Source organism: Toxorhynchites rutilus, chromosome 2 (assembly GCF_029784135.1).
Source record: "Toxorhynchites rutilus septentrionalis strain SRP chromosome 2, ASM2978413v1, whole genome shotgun sequence".
In the NCBI taxonomy this organism is placed as follows: Eukaryota; Metazoa; Arthropoda; class Insecta; order Diptera; family Culicidae; genus Toxorhynchites; species Toxorhynchites rutilus.
Window position 1 is genome coordinate 315,221,577 of NC_073745.1, and position 23,921 is coordinate 315,245,497.

General features: G+C 38.0%; 1 protein-coding gene across 2 annotated transcripts; it reads right to left on the bottom strand.

The window, feature by feature from the left end:
• Positions 1 to 1,539: 1,539 nt before the first annotated feature.
• LOC129770035 (uncharacterized) lies at positions 1,540 to 23,557 on the bottom strand. 2 transcript variants are annotated; one of them, XM_055772622.1, is made up of 4 exons: positions 22,842 to 23,557; positions 3,239 to 3,389; positions 2,097 to 2,442; positions 1,540 to 2,038 (listed from the first exon to the last, which is right to left on the bottom strand). In XM_055772622.1, the coding sequence occupies exons 2-4, from the start codon at positions 3,281 to 3,283 to the stop codon at positions 1,806 to 1,808; spliced, it is 624 nt and encodes a 207-aa protein (XP_055628597.1). In that variant the 5' UTR covers positions 3,284 to 3,389; positions 22,842 to 23,557; the 3' UTR covers positions 1,540 to 1,805. The 2 variants fall into 2 exon arrangements, with proteins under 2 accessions (XP_055628597.1, XP_055628598.1); XM_055772623.1 differs by lacking the exon at positions 3,239 to 3,389 and having other exon boundaries at positions 22,842 to 23,547.
• Positions 23,558 to 23,921: the final 364 nt, after the last annotated feature.

Here is a 23,921-nt window from a genome sequence, read left to right on the forward strand (position 1 = left end):
TGGAAATAAAGAATGAAGAGGACTCTCAGACACTCAAAAATGAAGTTGATGTCTTTTATAATTGGTGCACTAAGAGTTTATTACAGCTCAATGTTAGGAAATGCACTTTAATGACTTTTACAAGAAGAAGAACACCATTGAACAATGGTGTTAAGCTAGGAAATGAACCCATCAATAGATGTCAACGAGTAAGAGACTTAGGCGTGGTCTTAGATAAAAAACTAACTTTCGTTGATCATTATAGTACAATCATCCATAGAGCAAATACTATGTTTAGCTTCATCAAACGCTTTAGTTACCATTTCCACGATCCGTACACAATAAAAACATTGTATATTACATTCGTCAGATCAATTCTCGAATACTGTAGTATTGTATGGTCCCCCTTCATAACTTCACACGAAGACAGAATTAAAGCTGTACAAAAACAATTTTTATTATTTACACTTCGTAAACTAGGCTGGTCTTCATATCATCTCCTCCATATGAGGTACGTTGCATGCTAATCAATATGAAAAGCTTAAAAGAACGTCGGAACCCTGACATGATTCTATTTATTATTGACATCATATCACAACGAGTGGACTCAGAAGAAATATTGGGAAACCTCAATTTTTACGCACCGATAAGCACCTGAGAAACCCTAACATTTTCTACATAGATTACCGAAGAACGAATTATGCCAAATATAGTCCTATTAATCGCATGATGAGCCTCTGGAACGAGCACAGTGAAATAATTGATATAACCATGTCAAGGCCAATGCTTAAAATCTATCTGAATAGAATAAGATATAGTTAAACTTCACTGCAATATTTGGAAAGCATATTTAGTCTACACTGGTTTGACGAAATAAATAAATAAAAAAAATTTTTTTTTGATTATGTAACATGCTAAAATCCTCTTTTGAATTAAACGGATAAATTTTCCAGCCAGCTCTCTTTACTTTTCATAGTTTTAAGTAAGTAGTTTTAAGTAGTATTAAGAATGTATCGGCCTACAATTTTGATTGACGACAATAAATAAATAAATAAATTTATTATGTAATTGCGAAGCTTTTTTTCATAGATGGCGCAATTTATTTGATAATGGTTTAATGCAACCCTCAGATATTTGGATAGCTTCCCCGAATAAGGCAATAAAGTTCATTCGTGCTATAATACCTTATTGGAATCATGCCTATAGGCAGCAAGTAGAAATCACTACAAATAATAGCGATACGACACCCTGATACGGCTAACAACAAACAGGGGCCCGCAAGAATAGATCGAATAACTAGTCGTAGTGGAAAATGTACCCAACAGAGGAAAACAACAATAAATAAATATAAAAAGAAAGATGGTAAATAAATCAATTCCAAACTAAACAAAAACAATATAATAAATATACACACCAAAAAAGTTTGTATGTACCAGTAAAAATATCGTTAACATTTTGACTCTTTGAACCTAAATTACTGAGCCTGTAAAAATAAATGACTTTATAAAAAAAATAAAGGGAATTCATTCAAATGAGCAACAAGAAATATGTTTTCTACGAACAGAGATTCGTGTATTTCGGTGAGCAAAAATGATATGGCAAAGAGTAGCTTTCCTAGTATGCTTCAGCTCTCGCAAACTATTATTCTGTCCAACGTGTCAACTTTGTTCAAATTATCACACATCTGCCAGCCCAGTTCAGTCGAATCTCGAACGAAATTATGTTTAACCTACCAAGTGAAACATTGATATAAATGTACATATAAATAATAGTCTCTATATCCCTAAAAGATAACATTTCCGTTCAAAGGACTAGGATGCACGTCTTTAGCTCACTGTGGAGATGACGGTTTTGCCTCTACCTTCGCTATGAGCAGGGGCGGTCGGTCCGGTCGTCGGAGTGGATCCGTTCGCACTCCCATCGGCGTTTGGCGGCTGACCCTCGACCGGTGGCGGAGGCTGCGGTGGAACCACCATCTCCGGTACAAACGTTTCCACCTTGGGGTAGTGCGCCGGTAATCGTATCACCTCTTCGTAGGATGGCGGTGGCTCGAGTGGTGCTACAATAAAAAAGATCGCAATTAAATTTGTACCGATACCCCCAATACCAATGCTTACATATGTGGCTGCCGGGATAGATGCTCCCGTCGTCACCCACGAAGGCTGCGTTTGAATGTGTGACGGACGTTGTGAGAGCTCGGCCGTGGCCATTTCCGCCCGTCGGATGGTCCGATGTGCCCAAACAATCGTACATTGTGCCGTACGGGGATCGGTGCAGGTGGTGTTGCTGGATTGACATGATGTCATACAGATTGGATCCGATCTGTACCACGTGAACCTGCTGGGCCGCTTCTTCCATCTCGGCGAGTCGTTTTGCGCGTGCTTTCTTACATTTTAGGACGATTATCAGTAGAGCCCAGGCGAGGACTAGTATCAGGTATAGGAATATGATCATGATTTGTATCTGGAATGGGAGGTTCAATTTGACATATTAATTATTTCATACGCATCGGAAACAAGCTGATGTGTTACTTTGAATAACAAAAACAAAACTTATTTCATTCAGCCAGCGTCTACAACTATCGTTTTGTTGAGTTGTGCAAATATTTAGGGATACGAATAAATATCCGTAAAAATTACGTCTATTAAAAATACCGAAAAACATTGCAACCCACCCGTATTTTGCTAAATTGGGAAATGTTGAGCAAATGTTAAACGGAAGATAACAAAGAATGACAAGGGGAGAAATTGTTCAATAAAATGACCGGTCTCGTTGACCAACTGAACCAAGGTATTTGAAGAAAATTTCGGGATTTAATCAAAACAAATCGAAATATTTCCATTGGTTTAACTGAAAATTATTTTAATATTATGGAAGCTAATTAATACAGATTCAATCTGAAACAAATTTCAATATAAGTTTTCAATTTATGGTTATATGGTTATCTAATACATGCGCGTTTGACACTTGTTTATGGCCCAAAAGTTGACATAAATGTGATGCTATATTGACGTACCATCTATTCCCTAAATTGGCATTTCGTACTTCAACAACTGGTATTGTTTTTTATTTCGATGTGCAATGACTTTAAGTGTGAAGTTTCAGAAAACTATATTTATTTGAACTCGTTTGTAACCTTTCGTGATTTAGAAACCATTTGTAACATTCTTGTTATACTGTGTGAATGCAGTTCTAATCAAATAATTCAAATCAAATAATTAAGATTGTAAAACGTGATACATGGGATATTCGGACCTACCCGCGCTGTCAAACTTGCTTGGAGGAAGTTGGAGATCGAGGCCATCCGGAGACACGAGGTAGCCCAGAACAGGTGAATGATGGTGATGGATACTTCAAGTTATCATCACATCGCCTGTCGTAGCCGTTGCCGTCACCTCTGTTGCTAATAACTAGATTCCAAAAAGATACATAAACGGGGGCTACAATCAAAACTTTGTCGACTTAAACGTGACACTGTTCTTTTAATGGTGCATTTGAAAAATCTGAGCACTCCTTATTTTGTAGGTAGACCGATCCCCGATGGGAAATGGTGGAGGCACTCGAGTTTGTGGGGCATATTACTTGCTATTACTTGGTTGTTTTAAATTTGTTATAATTTGGATGAAAACGCCTACATGATGTTATTTGATTACGTTGAACACGTATTGAAATATTTTTTTCCATAATTCCACTGAAACTGAACAGAATAATATAAAATAATTTTCAGGCAAAATTTTTGTTCAGTATTTTTTCACAATTTGTTACTCTATTACATAGAATGCATATTCGGTGTTCATCTCACCAGAAAATCCATTATCATTTCCGCTTCCCAAGGACATCACACGAAGCTCAATACCATCAACGCGAATTTTGACTTTGACGTTTGCTCTTCAGTTAGCTTTGTAGCTTTCTTTTGCGTGTGTTTAAGGTGAATGTGGAAGATATCCAAAAATGGCTGCCACAATGGCGCTCATTTCTTTCATCTCCCTCCAGCACCCCTCGCCCGAAAATCAATAATTTTGCGAAACAATGTGAAGAAAATTATCGTTTTCGCACACTTCCCATCAAGTGATATCAACCAAACTCTAATCGATTACTCATAATATATTAAATTTCCATTTGCTGTCGCACTGTATAGTGAAAAACGTCGAAAATCTCGAGCTAGTGCTCTGAAAGTTAAACTTTCATTTTTTCAATTTTCGGCAATGGTTTTGTTTGTATTGGTGAAAGCATCGTTATTTTTTCGACACTGATGCCAGACAACATCATCGAAACAGCTATAAAAACCACTCAATAAAATGTTATTCCTGAATCATATCGTTTCATGTCATGAAAATCAATAGAATAAAATTGTGTTGATATCAATATAATTATTATTTTTACGTTTAATGGGTTTATAATGTAAGTTTTAGCAACCTTAACATTGGTTAAGCAAATTGTATTGCAGAGCTCGGAACACTGCCACGGCTGCCTATGCTTTCAAAAACAGTAAACGGAAACGTATTACATTCAATCAAAATGCCTCGGCCAACGAAGAGGAGGGTTAAGGCTCTCCAACGTGAATATGTGTAAACAATACGATCAACGAAGGAAAATATTAAGGAATTATCAACATCGAGTTACTATGCGGAAGAATTTGTTAATATCAAAAGAGCCCCCATTCGCATGTGTAAAAAATAAATTTGTTCACGTTACGCTCACGTATAATCAGAATTTTACTTTTACTTTAGTATTCAATACAATGGCTTCCTGTACTACTACAATGGCTTCCTTCCATCTTCACCTTAATCTCAATTTTCTATGCTTACCAACGAGCGTGGCGCTCACACTATCGTAGACCTATAACATTTGTATGGGTGAAACACAAACTCATTGCAAAATCCAATTGGAAATCAAATACAGCAGTCGTTCGATAATTGGGCGAGAAAGGAAGCCCAGCTATCGACTTTTGCTTGCTAACTGAACCGGCTTGTAAAACGTCAAATAAAATTGAAGGAAACTTCAATGAATTGTTGGATTCGCGTTGATCGTGAAATTGGATAAACAAAAGGGTTCCACTGAAAGTTTTACATAAAGTGCGACAACAGATATGGAATATAATTTGGGGGAATTATTTTCCTGGAAGTTAATGAATGTTTTGTCATGTGAAAAAAATCTCAATTTTTATGATATTCGCATTTGAATGCCTCTCACAGCAAATCTTCAAATTGAATATAACGTCAATTTGCGTTGACATAATTGACGATTCGTCCTCCAATTTTATCTGTTTCAAATATGTATTTTATATGATAGATTAATAGTTTTTTTACAACTTTCTAACCAGTATTAAACGAAAATTGTGTCTGATAATAATCCCTATCTTGACTTTAAACAGAACTAGGTTTAGGTTTGGGTTTTGTTGTAATTTTTTCGAAGAAAATAAAAAAAATGGTTGTTCTTAGAAAAACTTTTTTCTTGTAGAAGTCTACATGTGTATGGATGACTTGTTGGTTATTGTATGGACTATTCATATACGAGGGCGGTCCGATTAGTACTTAGCCTCATCGCCCGATGGTGTCAATATCGCAAAAGAGATTACTTATCGTGTGGTACATTCTCGTTTACGGCTACTGTCAAAATTTCAGCCGAGTCGGACTCGTAGTTTTCTTTTGACCGTGTGTGGAAGCGGGCGTGTCCGCGGATTCTAGAAAAATGGAAAAAGAGTAATATCGGTCGGTGATTCGATTCTTATTTTTGGAAGGAAAACCGCGCAGCGAAATCAAAGAGCGATGGCGACCGTCAATAATTGGTTTAACGAGTTTCTACGTGGTCGCATGTCGGTTTTTGATGAGCCACGCCCAGGTGTCCCGAAAACGGCTACCACGGAGGATAACGTGACAAAAATCCTAGATCTCGTATTGGCAGATCGCCGATTGAAGGTGCGCGAGGTAGCTGAAACAGTAGGCATCTCGAAAGACCACGTGGGTCATATCCTGCATGACATTTTGGGCATGAGAAAGCTGTCGGCGCGATGAGTGCCGTGTTTGCCCACTCCGGATAACAAGCGCAACCGTGAGACCACTTCAGAGCAGTGTTTGAGCCGGTTTAACCGCAATCCGAAGGAGTTTCTGCGTCGTTTCGTGACCGTCGACGAAACATTCACTGGTACACACCAGAGACCAAGGAACAGTCGAAACAGTGGACTTCACCCGGCGAACGTGCTCCGAAGAAGGCTGTCCTATCGGTCGGAAAGGTGATGGCCACAGGGCTCTACTATGCCGAATTATTGGGCCGATTCGACACCGAATTGTAAAAAACGGCTCCATTTGGCGAAGAAAAAAATGCTCTTCCGCCATAACAACGCACCGGCTCACACCTCCACCTTCGCCACGGCCAAATTGGTCGAATTGCTACCCCATCCACCGTATTCTCCAGATTTGGCTCCATGCGACTTTTGACGTAGGATTACGTCTTTCGGAAACATATTGAGATACAAATTGAAAATCGAAAATCGAGCACATCGTGAAAACTGTCCAATTTCAAACGCTTATTGCTCAGTCATTTCATGATGGATTGATGAATTTTTTGCGTCAATCGATTTGTGCACTCCATAACAATTTTTTATATTGAAGAAAATAATATATGTCACGAAACTAACTGTCGAACAATTGAAAAATCTCAACCCCTATCCTAACGGAAATACCCACTTCTGACTGGTCAAAATTGACGACACACGTGGCGGGTCCCTAACAGAGACATCAAAACCAAGCTGTCTGGGGAAAATCGACATAGCAAATACATGATAGTAGGGGGAGCTTTTGTTCCTACCGAAATGTGTTCCCCAACAGAGACATTAAAACCAAATCATTATCAAAGAGTTTAACGATATAATTCTTCAAACATATCCGAAATCAACAGATAGCCTAGCGGAATCCTACGTCAACTATGCGGTCGTGTCTCGGACATAACCCTTCTGTGATTTTTTTTTTGTTTCCAAACATGAAAAAGTCACTCGCCGGGCAGAAATTTGAGTCGAATGAGGAGTTTATCGCCACGGAAGTCTACTCGAGAAAACGTATTTTTCAGATGGATTAAAGAAGTTGGAGCATCGCTGGGTCAAGTGTATCGAGCTAAAAGGAGACTATGTTGAGAAATAAATCGCCACTTTTCCAAAAAAAAATTTTTTTTTTGTATATATTTTTTGAGAATTTAAGAAAAATATTTTCATGAGAAAAATTCATTCTAATTCAAAAAAACATTGTCAGTATATTTTTATCTAAATTTTTGTTTTCATATTTTTAAATTTAAAATTCAAATAATTTCCTACAATTCCTCCTTTGATCAAAATTCGTCGTTCTAATAGTTCTTGGGTTGGAAAATTTTGTAAAAATTTAAGAAAAAAGTTTTGGTCCTTTTCTAAAAGTGGTATATGTTAAGATTTCAAGTATGCAAAGTTTCTTAAAAAATATCACGATCATTCAGACATAATTAAGTGCATGACGAATGAAACACTCGAGGTACTCGATAAAAAAGGAAAGTCACTGGAAAGCTTATATTAGAACGTGAATAGAAAAAATCAGTAAACTTTTTGTGGAACACAAAACAACTGTGAGATTGTTCCTTTTATAATTCTACAAAATTCGCAGTAAATATCAATGTACTCCAAATATTTAATCAAAACATGCTCGAAAAAAACAGCCAGATAAGTTAGCGTGCTTAACACTATCATTTCAACGACTAGGAGCGAAAGTTTCTACTAAGCGATAGAAGTTACTAATACTGTATCAGTACGGAAGCATTTTATTCCATAAAAATTCGTACAGGCTAAAAATAGCACCCGACCCAATACATCACAAAAAAAACTTATCACACGCTATGATGGATCTCTGTAAATATCAGCTGAGCTGTAACACAATGTTTGACATATTCCATTCGCATCCATCGCGGGTGATTATTATTCGAATAACTTTGCTATTACGCAGGTTGTGACGCCGTTCGGTCAGTCTGTCAGTCAGCCCCCTTCCCCACCAGTGCTGTACATAATCGAAATATGATGAAAATGTACATTGCTGGATGTCTTTCGGCCTCTACCACCGCCCCCCACCCTTTCGGTTTGGGGTGTTGGTGCTGTTGAACCTTGACGTACGGGAAATCCATTACCTGTTGACCCCCTTTCCAACCAATGGAGACGCACGGTCGGTTCTCTCGTCGCTCCCTATCGATCCGGTTACAATTGGTTAGGTGGAATTATTAATGGTGCGAACTCATTTCTCCACAGCTCGAACTTTCACCGGAATATACGGTGAACATGGAATGGTTATATATGTATATTGATTACTGAGAACACAACAAGACAATAATTTCAGAACGCGGTATCCTTTCGTCACACGTTCCTATTCATTAGTCCGTAGGTGTTGCATGTTTGCTCCGGAAAATGCAATATCACCTGGCGATAGAAGTTACCCCCAGAAAGGTGTTGAAATTTTATCGATCAAAGTGATAAGAAAGAAAGGTCTTGCCTAGGCATTCAATTCCGGAAGGTAATATAACAATACTGTTTCATTCATGCTAACAGTATTATCAACTCCGTTTTTTCGAAGCCGCATAATATTTAAGTTATACTTTGAATAGGTAATTCAATTCGCTCACAGGTGTAAATAGTCACAACAGGGCATTCGAACACTCACAAAACCGAATGCAAGGACACGTGCACACATTTCGAAATGCCAGATGTGAGTGATCGGCTCTATTCCTTTGATTCCACCTGGAAACAGCTGTGTATTTCTCCACCGGAAAGGTCGAATCCTGTCTATCCTCACAGTGGGGGCAACTGACCACCACCAATAGCAGCACACGCGAACCGTGATGTCCACTACTTACGAGGGCCAAACTTCTCGCTCGGTTTGCCGATTATGTTGATTGCTGTTGTGCTGGCTTGGCTTAGCCGGGGGAAGGCACCACACTTTTATTCGTTATGCAAATTGGCTTAGTAAATTTGCATAAAGCACAGTGCACGAGAAAATCTAATGGTATGCTTCACTTCTGATAACCTTGGGCAGATTTTCGTCTTTGTGTTTTTCTGCTTTTTGAGTTGCAGCCCAGCGATTCGTCGTTTGATAAAAACGGTAATTTGGAAAAGGTTCAACTGAAGAAAAAATCGATTCTCTTGGGCGCTAGATTCACAAGTAGTCAATCTTTCTGTCGTTTCTCCTGTGGTGTTACCACCCAACTTAACACATTGCGGACCGCTCACGAGTTTTCTCGTGTTTCGCGTTCTGTCTGTTACGGATGGATTACGGAATAACCCGTGTTTTCTACACTTGAAGGTTAAATCCTTGGTTTGCCAAGAATCTAACAAGGCCTACCGATGGATCGCCTTCGTCTCATCCACATTGAAGGAAACGATCTCATTTCAGGAATCACAACAAATGAAGCGTTCAAATTTGCCCCAAAACGTGCGGTCCTTAATATGTTAAAGCTGTATGATTGTGACGGTAACTTCGTTCGGTGAGAACTCACTTTTTAAAATATATTTGATTATTATGGAGTAAAATGAAAATCCTTTAGTTCCGAAAACATTAATCATACTAAATGTACAGTTGTGGTTCATAATTGCTTGTGTCAATCAATCGTAGTCTGTCCTGCAACATAATGATATGTAAAATAACTCGGAAACCGACAATATCGAGTAGTATATCCCCAGGGTGGATATAGTACACGGAAAGCAATATGTAAATAACAGATAACGTCGACTCCTTTGCTATCACGGATGCTCTGCATCACCACTCTCCATCGTCGATGTTTTTAATTGAGCTTCGGAAAGAAATACAACAGTAATGAAACTGGAAATGTGTATCTCCGAATTTGGATTATTGGTAACCAGAGCTATATTTTTAGAAATCAAAGTTTTTCGTTATAAGGTGAAATTAATGTGAAGGTGTACGGACAAACAAGACAAAAAAAAGCATAATTCCCGTTGTTGGGTGCAAAAAATTTCCCAACGCGAAAAAATACCCTATGCAAAATTTCAGCTTAATCGGACTCTACTTAGTAGATGTTTCAAATACATCAAAGTTTGAGTTTATTGAAAATCGTAAAATCACTCAATATCACATGACGTAGGGGTTTCAAAAAAAAATTTTTTGTGCTAACAGTTCGACTGAAAAGTTCATTAGGTTGACGTCTAGATGGCGCCTCTTGCAAAAATCTACTTGACTATCACAAAGCACCATCTTTCAATGGATACGTGTCAAAATTTGACAGCCATCGGTCGATTGGTTCGTGAATCACAGCATTGAGAGCAGGGCTCTGCATAGTCATAGTCAACTGAGGATAGTCAGCTGACTATCTGACTGACTATACCCATATTCAGTTAGTAATGAGTTTTGGCTTCTTCACGCAGTCTCTCCGCCAAAACGACTAAACAGCCAGTATGGCATTTGGTCGCTATCTCCCCCATCGACTCGACTATATCATTTCATTCTTTCCAGTCAAATTGTCCTCATTGCATTTTGAAGTGACCAAAACGAATTCGTTCCCTTCTTTCTCTCTCCCATGTACTCGTGCATGCATCGATGTTTGATGTTTGAAATGGGTGGGTTATATCTATGATATAACCGCAAAGGTGGCGTGGGACTACCTTAGCTTAGCAATCATTTGTTTGTATTGATTAAATTTTTGTTTGAATGAAACAATTTCCGAAATCAATTGAATTCAATATATTTGCTTTGTGAGTTAAAAAGATTGTATAATTCAGTCGGAACAAAAATGTCCCCGATTCTGCATGTATTTGCAATGCCAATTTCCTCAGACGATTTGGTTTAGAAGTCTGTATAAGGTGAACACATTTCAGTCGGTACAAAAATACCCCCGACCTGCATGAATTTGCAATGCCAATTCCCTTACGCTCTATGGATTAGAAGTCTGTGTTAGGGAAACACATTTCAGTCGGAACAAAATACCCCCAACCTGCATGAATTTGCCATGCCAATTTCTCTACGCTCCATGGATTTGAAGTCTGTGTTAGGGAAACACATTTCAGTCGGAATCAAAATACCCTTGATCTTAATATATTTGCAATGCCAATTTCTTTAATGCTGCTTGGTTTTGAAGTCTATGTTAGGGAACACATTTCGGTGAGAACAAAAATCTCCATTGTTTCATGTATTTGCAATGCCGATTTCGCCAAGGCTGCTTGGTTTTGAAGGCTGTGTTGGGGAAACCGTAAATCAGGCCAATCAAAAGTTAGGGAGTTTAGATAACGCTTAACATTTCACAGTTATTCAACTGTTTATCTAATGAAAATAACGTTTTATTAATTGCGAATTGCGAATTAAGAAGCGTAGAAATATTCAGTATCAATTGATGCAAACATCCAGCCGATCCAGTAAGAAATGTTCGAGTTATAAGCATTCGGAATCTTTCATTTTTTCCTGCATGTTCTGTGTTTCGGTTTTCATTTTACCCCGCATATACTCCGGTTAGACGTGGTCCCACGTCAAAATAGCGTCAGTGTGTATACGCTGTTTCGCACGCTAATACTAACGCGAGGACCTTTATAGCACACTTGATAAAAGTCTAAGTTCGTTAGTTTGAGTTCGCGATGGGTAGACAATAAACCGTCCATTGATGGGGTAACTTCTTTTTTTGCATCAGAAATCATGTTTTCGTTCCTCTTTATATTGGTGTAAAAATAATATTGCGTACGCGGGTATGAATTAGTGTCAGGGGAAATGGAAGTGTGGATTGAAGTCAGTTGAATGAAGAGGCAGATTTGCATGCATTGGTCGAGTCAGTTAAAATAACCACTGACTGGACTAGTTCACCAGTCATCCTCGCTAGTCAACGCTAGTCAATTCATTTTCTAGTCAAGTCACTTTTTGTTGCCGGCGACTGCCGAAGCAATTCTAGTCGAAGCGAAGCTACTGAGAGTAGAGTCGGTCCTCATTTGTCACCTTCGAAGATTTCGGGCCCTGATTGAGAGTGAAGCAAGTTTTGTTATTGTGAAAAAATGAAAAAATCACAAATCAAAGAAAACGATGGCAAAATTGCCGTGTTCTCAAAATCTGGCCCCCAGCGACTAGTTTCTGTTCGCGGACTGAAGAGACTTCTCGCTGGCATGAAATTTAAGACCGATGTTGAAGTGATTACCGAGACTGAGGCCTATTTTGGAAAAACCGAAAGAGTACTATAAAAATGGTATCGAAAAGTTGCAAGATCGCTATAATCGCTGTATCGCCCTCGAAGACAGTTATGTTGAATAATAAAATTGAATTTTGCAAAAAAAAAATAGTTTTATTGTGTTACCTTATGAACTTCTCAGCCGAACTGTTATAAATATTAATTCAATTGTAAATATGTTAATACAAATTACTCACAAATACTGGAGCAGGCAATTGATGAAAAATTAAATCAGGTTTATAAAATGAAACTGGTGACATTCTTTCTACAGTCAAATCTTCTCCAAGGGGACCATCGAGTTAGGGAGGTATTAAGATACAGAACTTTTCTTCATATTTTTTTTTGTCATAAATTGTCATATATTAGGGTATGAATGGTATGAATTTGAATTTTTGATTCATCTCCTTAATGTCAGAAAACACCTTTCTCACGAGAAAAAAAAACTATGGATGGGTTATACCTATGATATAACCGCAAGGTTGAGTAGGACTACCTTTGGATTAGTAATCATTTGTGTTTTTTCAATTAGAAATAATCGTACTTCGAATGTTCCTCATTGGGTACGATATCACCGTTACGCAAAGCTGATAATTAAATTATTGATTAAACTAGTGAATGAATGAAACAATTCACGAATTCAATGGCAAACAAATCCCAATTTAAGTCAATTCACGCATTATGGTAGTGGTTATCGCAGCAAATAGTTATCAACATTTTGCCTAATCATCAAACAGTATGCGTAGAAGTTCAGTGAACTGGTGACACGAAGGGGCATGCAGTCTTGAATAACCGAGCCAAAGCGTTGCATTCGTACCCGCTTTTGTAGACCGTGTTAGCAAAACCCATTCCGGAGTGTAAAAATGCATGGGGATATAAAAAGTACTGCCGAGATCTGGAATGCTGATTTTCCCAACTTATTGGATTCGGAATCTGTGTTAGGAAAATATTCCGATTTGCAAAAGAGCAAATGAGTACAAATGTACTCGCTGATTGCTTCTATTTTGCAATGCCAGTTTCCCTGTGTGTGTTAGGGAAACATTCAAATTTGCAAAAGCGCAAGCGAGTACAAAAGCACCAGCAGCTTGCATCTATTTTGCAATGCCGATTTCCCCAGGCTCCATGGTTTTCAAGTCTGTGTTAGGGAAACATTCCGATTTGCAAGAGCGCAAACGAGTTCGAAAGTATCCGCTGCTTGCATCTACTTTGCAATGCCAGTTTCCCCTGGCTCCATGGTTTTGAAGTCTGCTTGTATCCATTTTGTAATGCCGATTTCCCCAGGTTCCATGGTTTTGAAGTCTGTGTTAGGGAAACATCCATCCATTCCTGCGATGGTATCTCAATCGCTGTTCAATTATAACTGAGTGGATTTCCGAGCGGCGCTCGCTTATATACCTATTGGTGATTTCAATAGCAATTTCAATTTTAAGGCTATTGAAACAAGTTTTTGGATCAAAAAGTAACAAGTATATAACGCGTAGACATTTTATCTTTCGGATGAAGTGTTTATCATACCATTTCGTTCAGTTGTTTAGGAGCTATTAACGCTCAAAATCTCGGTCTCCGGCGTAACGCTTTCGTTTTCGAAACTTTGATTTTACACCCCGGTATAGAAATGAAAGACGTAGTCCTACGTCAAAATATTTTATATAATCGAGTCCAACATTGTATATAATCGAATCATATATAATCGGGTCCGACCTGCATAAGGAACTAAGCGTTAACAAAGAAAATATTGATTAAGTATGTTATTCAAACTAAATTGTAACGGTCACGCAGGAACTGTTCAAGCACAAAAAAAATTATAGGAGGTTGTGTCCAAGATACGACCGCATTGTTGACGTAGAACTACGCTGTTATTTTATATAAGTCGCTTGTTTATACCTTCGGATATTATTCTATAATGCTGTGAAATTTTAGAAACAACTGCTTAGTAGAATAATCTCTGAAATGATTTTTTCATTGTAGAATCAGTTGACGATAATTGATTGATGATTCATTCTTGCCCTCGCAAAATAATCGTATGTCGCAATTTATTTCATGTCAATGCATTGAAAATTTACCTCGAAGGCTATTCCGGTGGCCTTTCTCGAAATTGACATATACTCGGCTACAGTCGATTATATACATGTTGCACCATTATTCCATATCTCATAACTACATCAATATATCTTTGGCACCGCATGTAAACAACAACAATGACAACACTTGCAAGTATCAAATATCATGCTACATGTTATTTAGTATTGCCTCAAAGGAATCGCACCTCTAGATATCGTTCGTACAAACTAAGCGTAAACCAAGCGCCAAACAAGCGTTCACCATAGCATGCATACAGAGCCATACATTGGTGGCTTGAAACTACTAGCAATATAAATATTTCTCATCATTTTGCGCTATTCTCAAAAGAAACGCTTCTGTTAATATTACTGGCCTCGAAAAGAGTTGCATTACTTTCTCATGCTCGAGAGAAGCGCAGCTGTCACCCTTAGGGGAGGAAGTTTTGCTACTGGCAAGCAAAACCTAATCACATACAAAATTCCAGAACATTTACTTTCTTGATGACTAAACAAGAGAAATAAACTCTTTTTGTTAATAACAACCTCGAAAACAGTAGCAATGCTTCATTATGATCAATATTAGCGCAAATGCAATCCTAGTAGAAGGCAGTTTTGCGACTGGCACGCGAACCCAAATAACTTATAACATTCCAGTAAGACATTCAAGATGCTTGGTATTCCTAAATATTTTTTTGGTGCACAACCTTAACGTCTGCTTCGCCATAACGTCAGTTTAATGCATTGACGCATTCTCAAAGGCACCAAAGGCACAATAAACAATGTTAACTGCTTGGAAAAAGACTGAATTATGCCACACAGCTTGTACTCTGCTGTAACACCGATCGATGCGAATTCGCTGATGAGTTTGTCAAGAGCGACCGCCTTCACTACCAGCGGGGGGAGCTTGATTTTGGTTGCTGCCTGGGCGTTTACAATTTCGACCGACGCCTACTTCGCGAGCGCTTTTCACTGCACCAACACCGCGTGCATCATTAGATGACGCTTACCTCGTAATTTTATTGCCCCTGGCAATGCGTTCGTTTTTTGCAGGGCTCGAGCCTGCCTTCCTCTTCTTCTTGCTCATCGCACACTACGCGAAGCGTCCAATTTATGACGCGGAAAAAAGAACACACGATACGAATAACGCGAAAAACGAACAGAAAAATCAAACGACGATTTCCAAGTTGGATTACCACTGGTGGGGTCCAATCTTAGATCGAAGCGCAGCGAAAGCAAAGTGAACTGGATTACTCAACAGTCCGATGCCGAATGAAAGTTTGCCTCAGCGAGATCCACTGTTTATACTCTAGGCAAGTATTCCCCTTCATTCTTCTTCTTTTCCTTTGTTCACGGAGACTTTAAATCCTACGATTTCCCCTCCGTTGGTCGTCGATAATTTGCTCGTTATTGATAGCTCTGTTCGGGAAAGCGCTCAAATGGACAGAACAAATGTATGGGAAAATAGAAACACTTAAAGTTTTCATGAATTTTAACCATTTACTAACCAGGGGATTCTAATGTATGGTATATTAAACAAATCTTACGGAATTTCCGATTCGTTTAGTATGTAATTCACCAAAATCCGTTCGCGGCAAAAATAGTTATTAACGTTAACTTTATTTCATAAAAACGTGACCTGTTTTCTGATTTGACACCCTTAATGAAAGACGTAGTTCTACGTCAAAAAATGTTCAAATAGCTCCACAGGAACATTTTCAGTTGAGTTTAATATTCCGGACATATTCTTCAGGGTTTATTTAACGTTCGAAGGTGTAATTTCAACACAATCAATTGAACCTTCCTGATTATACTCCAACTCGATAGGACTACTATCTTCAGCGTTTCCTCTGTTTTTTCAACAGTTTCCAGTATATCAGCATCTGGCATCAGATTACAACAAATTTGGGGTAGGACAATGTCCACGATTGTCCACGGAGAGGAGGGAGGGAGTATAGATCGAGTCCACATGGACAGCAAGAATATTTTTTTCAATACAACCACCAGTGTTCTGATAAAAATATACGTGGTTCGGAATATTTCAGGAGGTGATAGAGGATCATATTTGATGAAAAAATGCTACGCATTTGGTCTATTCTCATCTAGAGTTGTTGAACTTTTCTTGAGTCGAATTTTATGTCTTGAACTGACTCTAATTTAGAAAGTACGCTACTTAAAATAATTATGCTCCTCATTTGAAAGATAAGAAAATTTTACGTAGAATGTAGTTGTGAAAGTTTACATATTTTTTATTAGGTTATGTGAGGTTATGTATTTTTCGTACATAGTTGCTATAATCCGAATTTATTGTCCAATAAAAATCGCAATGCGACATCGAAAATTTCAATAATTTTTGAAATGCTATAACTCTGTTATAAAATAATGCATTTGTCAGAGCAACAAATGGACTTTGTATAGAATATTTTCAAGTTTGCAGTGGGCAGATTTGACCATCGATTTTGCGGTTCATTATTTCATGAAATATCCATGATTCAAAATTGAAGGATAAACGGATCATTCGATAGTAGAAAATAGTTCTACTGAAACTTTCCATGAATCAAATGAAGGCGAAATAATCAGGTTGAGTGGATTGTTATTGTGAATATATTTTAAAAATTTATAGAAACTTTGAAAGCAAACGTTTTATCTTTTCTTGCAATGTCTTTTGTCTACAACGCATATACACATTAAACTAAAATATGTACGTATGATATCTATAAACGAGAAATTTGTAGTTTGAAAATGCTGATTTTTATGTCTTCATGTTATGATTTATATCGAAAGTACAGGCGTTTCGACATCGCTTAGAAATTTCGACCCTTTACTCCTCAAACCTTTATCAAATGAAGATCTTTAGATATCAGTGCATGGTCTCTATTCCATCTTTTCTTTTTTTGAAATTCTTTTTATATGAAAAAAAATCTATGCATTTAAAATTGTTCTGTTTGTTTTTGTACGCTTCTTAAACTCGAAAAGTTCGCTACTGATGGAGCTCATATTAAATAAAACATCAATATAAAATCCACTTCAAGGATTTTATATTTTTGCTCAAGATCAATCTTTGGAATTGTGTGATGTAGATTCGGGTGAGGATTCTTCAACTGTATATTGCGCTTTTCCGTATTGGAATACTAGATATCCAAAGCGTATTTGTATTGCACACAATCAATAAAACTTCCCTCATCCGATTGAGAAATAGCCTTCCGTACCTCATAACACGTTATATTTTTGTCAACTGATAAGTGCATGTCAAGATAGACAGCGATAATCAACAAATAAAGCAAATAAATTGCGGTTGTCGGCGTGATTCAATCATATTGCAAACATTTACTGATGGAGTCACGTTTTCAGCAAGTTATTGTGATCACGAGTGAATTTTCACAGGGTTCACGTGAAAATATTGTTCCACCTAAGGAAAAACTTGTAGGAAACATGGTACTAGCAGTAATATCCATCACTAAACGCTCGGTTTTCCCATCTTCCTGACAGCATTTTAATTCTAAGATTTTGATTGGACCCCTTTTTTGGCATATTCATAAAAAATGAAAGATCCGATCGGCCAGAGTCATTGATCAGTACAAATAATAATCGAATATCTGATGAATACGGTTGACAGAGCAGGACTTACTCTTCAAATGTTTTCGATCTTTGTATGTATCAAATTGCATAATGTGTGCTTTAGTTGAATAGAGTAGTGCAGTAAAACTCCCCGCCAATACTCTTCTTCATTGATACAGAAAGAGGCAAATTGCACAACATGAGAATGTTGTTTACGATTCAATGAAATGACATACACTAAACTTTTATCATTCTCATAGTAATTCCCAATAGATAGAATTCCCACCTTATACTTCGAAGTTCTTGAGGTCCCTACATTTCAAATAAAAGCTGAAAATGGAGTTTTTTTTTACACTAGAACTACCAACCGGTCAAAATGACCGGTTATATAATTTGTTTTGTATTGAAATTTATTTTTATATTTTTTAATAATGTTATTACTTTTTCTAAATTCATGTATTGATCAATATTATAAATTATTTTGGTTTCTCACTTCAAATTTTTCTGATATACATATGTAGTATACCTATTTATACCGACCGGTCAGAATGATCGGTCGTGATTTTTTATGTTTCTAATTCCAAAATTGCTTAGAATCAACGTCAATCTACCACAACGGTGTCAGCCAATCAAAATTTCCGGAACAATTACTGCTCCTAAGCCACAAAACTTGGGAAATTTGTAGAATTTTGTAATATATTGTGATGCAATTTTATTTTCTCATTGACAATTGTTGTATACGGTAGAAATAGGTAAAATTGAAATTAGTGCAGTTGAAAAACCCACAATATAATGGACAATAGAGTTGATCTAAAAAAAGTTACAATTACAGTGGTTTGCAGTGTAAGTAAGTTTTGGATATTTGTATTACATTGAGGGGAAAATAACAATATTCTAAATATATATTTTTATCTAGTTATAAAACTTAACCCAAAAATGCCGAGACTCCCGAACATATCTAGTTTTTTTATAGGACGTAACAGACTCAGGAGAAGATTTTTCTGATATCGATCAAGGTGTTTATGAAATCAAACTCTTAAATTTTACCAGTATCTGGAATATAGATGATCAATCCTAAGAAAAAATGTTTGTTTCCTCAGAGAGCAATAGTAAAGAGAATCAATTTACGTAAACCAACAAGAATGTTGATACTGTTGTCATCTTCGGATGAGAATGACCATCAACATAGCAATAATTTATGCTGATGAAAATATCTGCACAAAAAACTGAATGCACTTCATGAAGGATATAAATAAACAGCATTATCAAATCAATAATTGGAGGGTAGAGTGTTTGTGTATATGTGAAACTACGTAAGTATATGTGCTGAAAATTTACCTACTAACATTCGAATTTACTGCAATATTTGCAAAATTACAGAGGATTTTCTAAAACACTATAAAAACCGTGACACTTTTTGAAAATTGATGCAAAAAATTCAAATTATTTTTTTCGTCAAGTCAACAAATCAAAACTACCTCTCCGTTTGCGATGCGATAATTATTTATTAAATTATTTATCATCAAGGGGTAATTTTTCATCCAAAAAAATATATCTTTGTATGTAAAGATCCTTTTGACAACTAAACATCACACCGGTCAAAATGACCGGTTTGGTAGAAATAGGTATATAACAACTGTCGGTAGTTCTAGTGTTAAAGGTATGCCTTAAAAACACTATGTTCAAAGCGTTAAAAAACATATGTTCGAATTTCGACAAAATTCGACAAATTATTATAATTAAAAAAAAGACAGGTGGGTAATGTCGGGGACATAACCGGAGTGACGTAGGACTATACAAAGGGGACAGCTTTTGTTAAATATATATTTTAAATATATTGTTTTATTTTCTTCTCCTACGTGAATACCTACCTATCTACCTGAAAAATGGATTAGTATACTGTTTACTCTTTATGAATATGTTGATGGTTCTGAAAAGAACCTTTGGTGTTGTGTTTTTGTTATCACTCGTTCGGTTCCCATCTTGTTCGGTTAAACCTTCCTGTTTAGCTATTGCGTTTGCCACTCGCCACAGCTTTCACAGTTGGAAAATTTCTTGCTATCCAGCTTGTGACATGTTGTTCAGTAAATTACATTTAATGCGACGTGCCGGAGAAACACTTTGCCACTCACTGAAACTAATTGTTGCCTTGATGAGCGCCGAACCGAAGCTGCTCTGTTCTTGATGCGGGTTTTCTGATTGTCGTGAGCAGCTTTGCAAGCCAACTCGAGCACTCCGACGGTCGAAAGTCTATAATCGCTGTTAGGTATACTGGTGCTCCGGTACCAATCCGTTCAGCCTAGTTACCCTTGCGGAGCAATCAGTGAATGCGACCAACAGGGAACTGGAGACCTGCACGGTTCGAGTGAGACTTTGCCTTTCCCATAACTTGTCCTCCTTTGTTACGTCCACGATGCCGATGACGTACAACCACACGGGTATACGGTTTGAAAGAAAATAAGATATTTTTTTGGGGTCCGCGTGTTTTATACTCTAGCGGTGCACACTCACAGGATAGAGACAAATCGGCAGACTCAGCCAGAGGGGCGAGTCCAACGAGACGAACGAATGAGCGTTAAAAGGGAGCGATGGCAAAAAAATACATTCATAGAGGCGAATGAACTGAAAAGTTTAAACCCTCTTAAAGCCAAAAAGAAGAAGTAGAAGAAAATACATTCATTACGATTTGTTCGCTCGTTGGATTCACATGCAGGCTAAAAAGGGTCCTTTTCAGGATCACAAAATTATCTTCAATCTAAAAAGTTTATTGTTTTGTTATCACTCGATATCCCCATCTTGTTCGGCTAAACCTTTCTGTTTAGCGATTGCATTTGCCACTCGCCACAGCTTTCACAGTTGGAAAATTTCTTCCCATCCAGCTTGTGACATATTTTACAGTAAATTACATTCAATGGCACGTCGCATTACCACCACTCAGTATCGGATTGGAGGTAATTTTAACCTGTAATTGAACATTTGCGATGACAGTGGTACAGTGTCAACTTTCAATGTGGGGTCATAATTTGGACCCCGAACTCTATGTTTACAAAAATGTCCAACTAAATATGTCGCATTACATGTCCGTCCAATTAGTTAAATGTTGAGATAAGTGTAAATTACTGTACTTTCAATCTAAAAGCAATTTAAGAATTGGTGAAAATCAATAAGCTCAGAACAACTGCCAAATTCACATACTCATCATATCCTGGCAAACAAATTATGAAAAAATCAATTTGTGTTTTATTATTATTTTGGATATTGTTTTAGAAAGCATTGAACTGTATTTCCTAAACTCTTTTTTGGAAGGTTTAATGGCCCTGAAAAGCGCCTTGTTTTATGGAATGGTTCCAATTTAGAAAACTTAGTACTCGTGGTTTTGAAAAAAACCATTTCGAACGCCCTCGATGCCGCCTTGTTCTGGATTTGCCACCAAAGCAGTTTGTATAAAGAACAAACTTTTTTCTTCTGCTACCTGATGCCGTTTTGCGATTGCGTTTGCCACTCGCCACTCGCTACAACTGCCTGTTGTCTTGATGTCCACCGAACCGAATGTGTTCTGTTCCGAATGTGGGTTTTCTTATCGTCGCGAGCAGCTTTACCAGCTAACTCGATCACTTCGGCGGCCGAAACTATATAACGCCGGCTAGGTGGACTGCTGCACTGGTACTAACGCGCTCGGTCTAGCTACCCTTGCGGGGAACTCCAGATCAACACGGTTCGAGCGGGATTTTGCCTTTCCCTTCACTTTTCCTCCTTAACCATGTCCAGACATGGCTGCTTGGATTGGTTTGTTGATGTGTTGTGATGCGAACCGATGTGGTGTACGGTTTGAATGAGAATGATCGTTACGGCAACGGAGCGGGGATTTTTAAGCTGACTGGCTGGCTCGAGAATTACGCATGTGTGAGACTGCGACCAATGTTTCGTTCATTTTTTTCTTCTTCCTTTCCAATCGTGCTTCATTCTTCTTCTTCTTTCTTTGTTTTTAAGAGGCTTTAAACTTTGCAGTTCATTCGCCTCTAAAAACTTCATTCTATTTCGCTGCTGCTCTGGTTTTGGTCGGTACGATTTGAGGAGCACAAAATGGACCAATCAAAAATGGGCACATAGTGTATTTTGACAATGCTTGCTATTTCACAATTATTCAATTATTTATCTCCAGAAAAATGAAATTTTATTCGTTATGATAGATGCGTAGATATATTTCCTATCAATTGATGCAAAAACCTTTGCGATCTATTGAGAAATGCTCGAGTTATAAGCGTTCCAAATCTTGCATTTTTTCCTACTTGTTCAGTGCCTAGATTTCCATTTCACCCCCTATATCTTCCGGTTAGACGTAGTCCTACGTCAAAAATCGAGCTGCTTATCAATTACAAAATTTTCTGTTATTCAAAAATCTCGAAAAAACTCTAACTCGATTGCCTGTTGTCCAAATGCAATCGCTACCCGGCTGCTTTCTGTGCAGCGATAAGGAAGTGTTTCGCCTACTCGTGCTAATCGTTATCTCCCAACGGTTTTGATAATGTTCCGACAACATTCCAATCAGCAATCGCTTCAATCTGCACTCATAACATTTGCATTTGTTATTGTCGTCTCATCGATTTTACAACGAAAAGTTGCAGCCTCATTTGCAAAATGGGAGCTCCAAGGTTTATTTGTTTACAAAACCAAGAGCATTTAATAACGACGCCAATTCGCGTATGCATGACGCAATGATGTCGAGTCGAGCAGATGATTTAGAATGCTGAGTAGAGACATGTTTGTATACTCGGTCGCATTGAATATTACCTCGGGAACCCCCGGAGAGCATCCGCTGAGAAATGATAAGGTTCGCTGAAACAACTAACTGAACGGTTGGCGTAAAAATTTATACCCCACACAAAAAATAAATAATAATATTCCAATAGTTCTGAACAGAGCAGCATAAAAATGTCGCCGCAACATCCATAAAAAACCAACCCCTAACTAATTAGCTCTCCGTGTGAACAGCGCACTATTCACCCTTAAGATTGTATATAAAGCACAGCGATAATGATGAATAACGTTACTATTCGCGTTGCTATCTCCAAATACTACCTTGAACCTCACCTTATCAGTCGTGTATCCGTTCGCGGCTATTAGTTAGACTATTTCTCCCAGAGGCATCGTTCTTTCCGTATCCGGCCTAGCCTACGGGTGTCAACAAAGCGTATCGACAACGCTTTTGAATGTAGAAAATAAGGACACTTTTTCCCGTTTTCCTTTTCGTTATCACAATGACTCACACTTCACACTGCGACCATCATTCCACCAGAGGTATCAGCATATCAGATCACCAACGGATTTAGCCGTTCTGGCAACTATCACATTTCCGTTTTTTTTCGCGTGCTGCTCAAACCCCTTGAAAACAATTCAGTTCCAAATTTCGTATTCAGCACACCAATCGCGTGTGGATGCACTCTATCAGCTCATCAATATCTTCCGCTACTTCCGCTCCTTGAGATCACTAACGACACAACGCGACGAACGAACTGTTCGAAACTGTCATTTAAAGTTTTAGTTTTTTTTTTGCTCTGTCTTTTAAATTAATGACAAGCACCGGCGAATCAGCAGCATTCAGCCATAGTAGTAAATACGATGGCGGTACGGTTTGGTACGGATGATGTCGGTTTTTGAATAAGTTACAACGAGTACTCAACTCGGGGCCACTACTACTAGGCGATGGAGAAGGCACGTCACTACTGAAGAGTGTCTCGTTTCAGACTGAGAAGAGCAAGCACAAAAAAAACTCATACCAACAACATAAAAAAACACGTCGACTGAACTGTTGGACTCCAGGGTGGACTCAATAATAATGCGGCGCTATTGGACGGTGGGGATACTTCTGTTCTCGTGATGAGCCGCGATGAACAGCAATCATAAACAAACAACAAATACTCAGGGGTCTTCGTGGCCACATTGGTTGCGTGTTCGCTTACTAAGCGATCGATCGCGAGTTCAAAGCTCAGGACCCTCAATTTGACCATGTTTGTGTCCCTATACATTAACTACGCCCACGCAACAATCATAAGTGATATGAAGATCAATTCACGATCGGAGTCCTGGCCCTCCGCATCCACACAAACTCTGCCTGCGACAAGAAACATCGGGGTGTTGTGCTATTAATAACACACACAATAACACAACAAT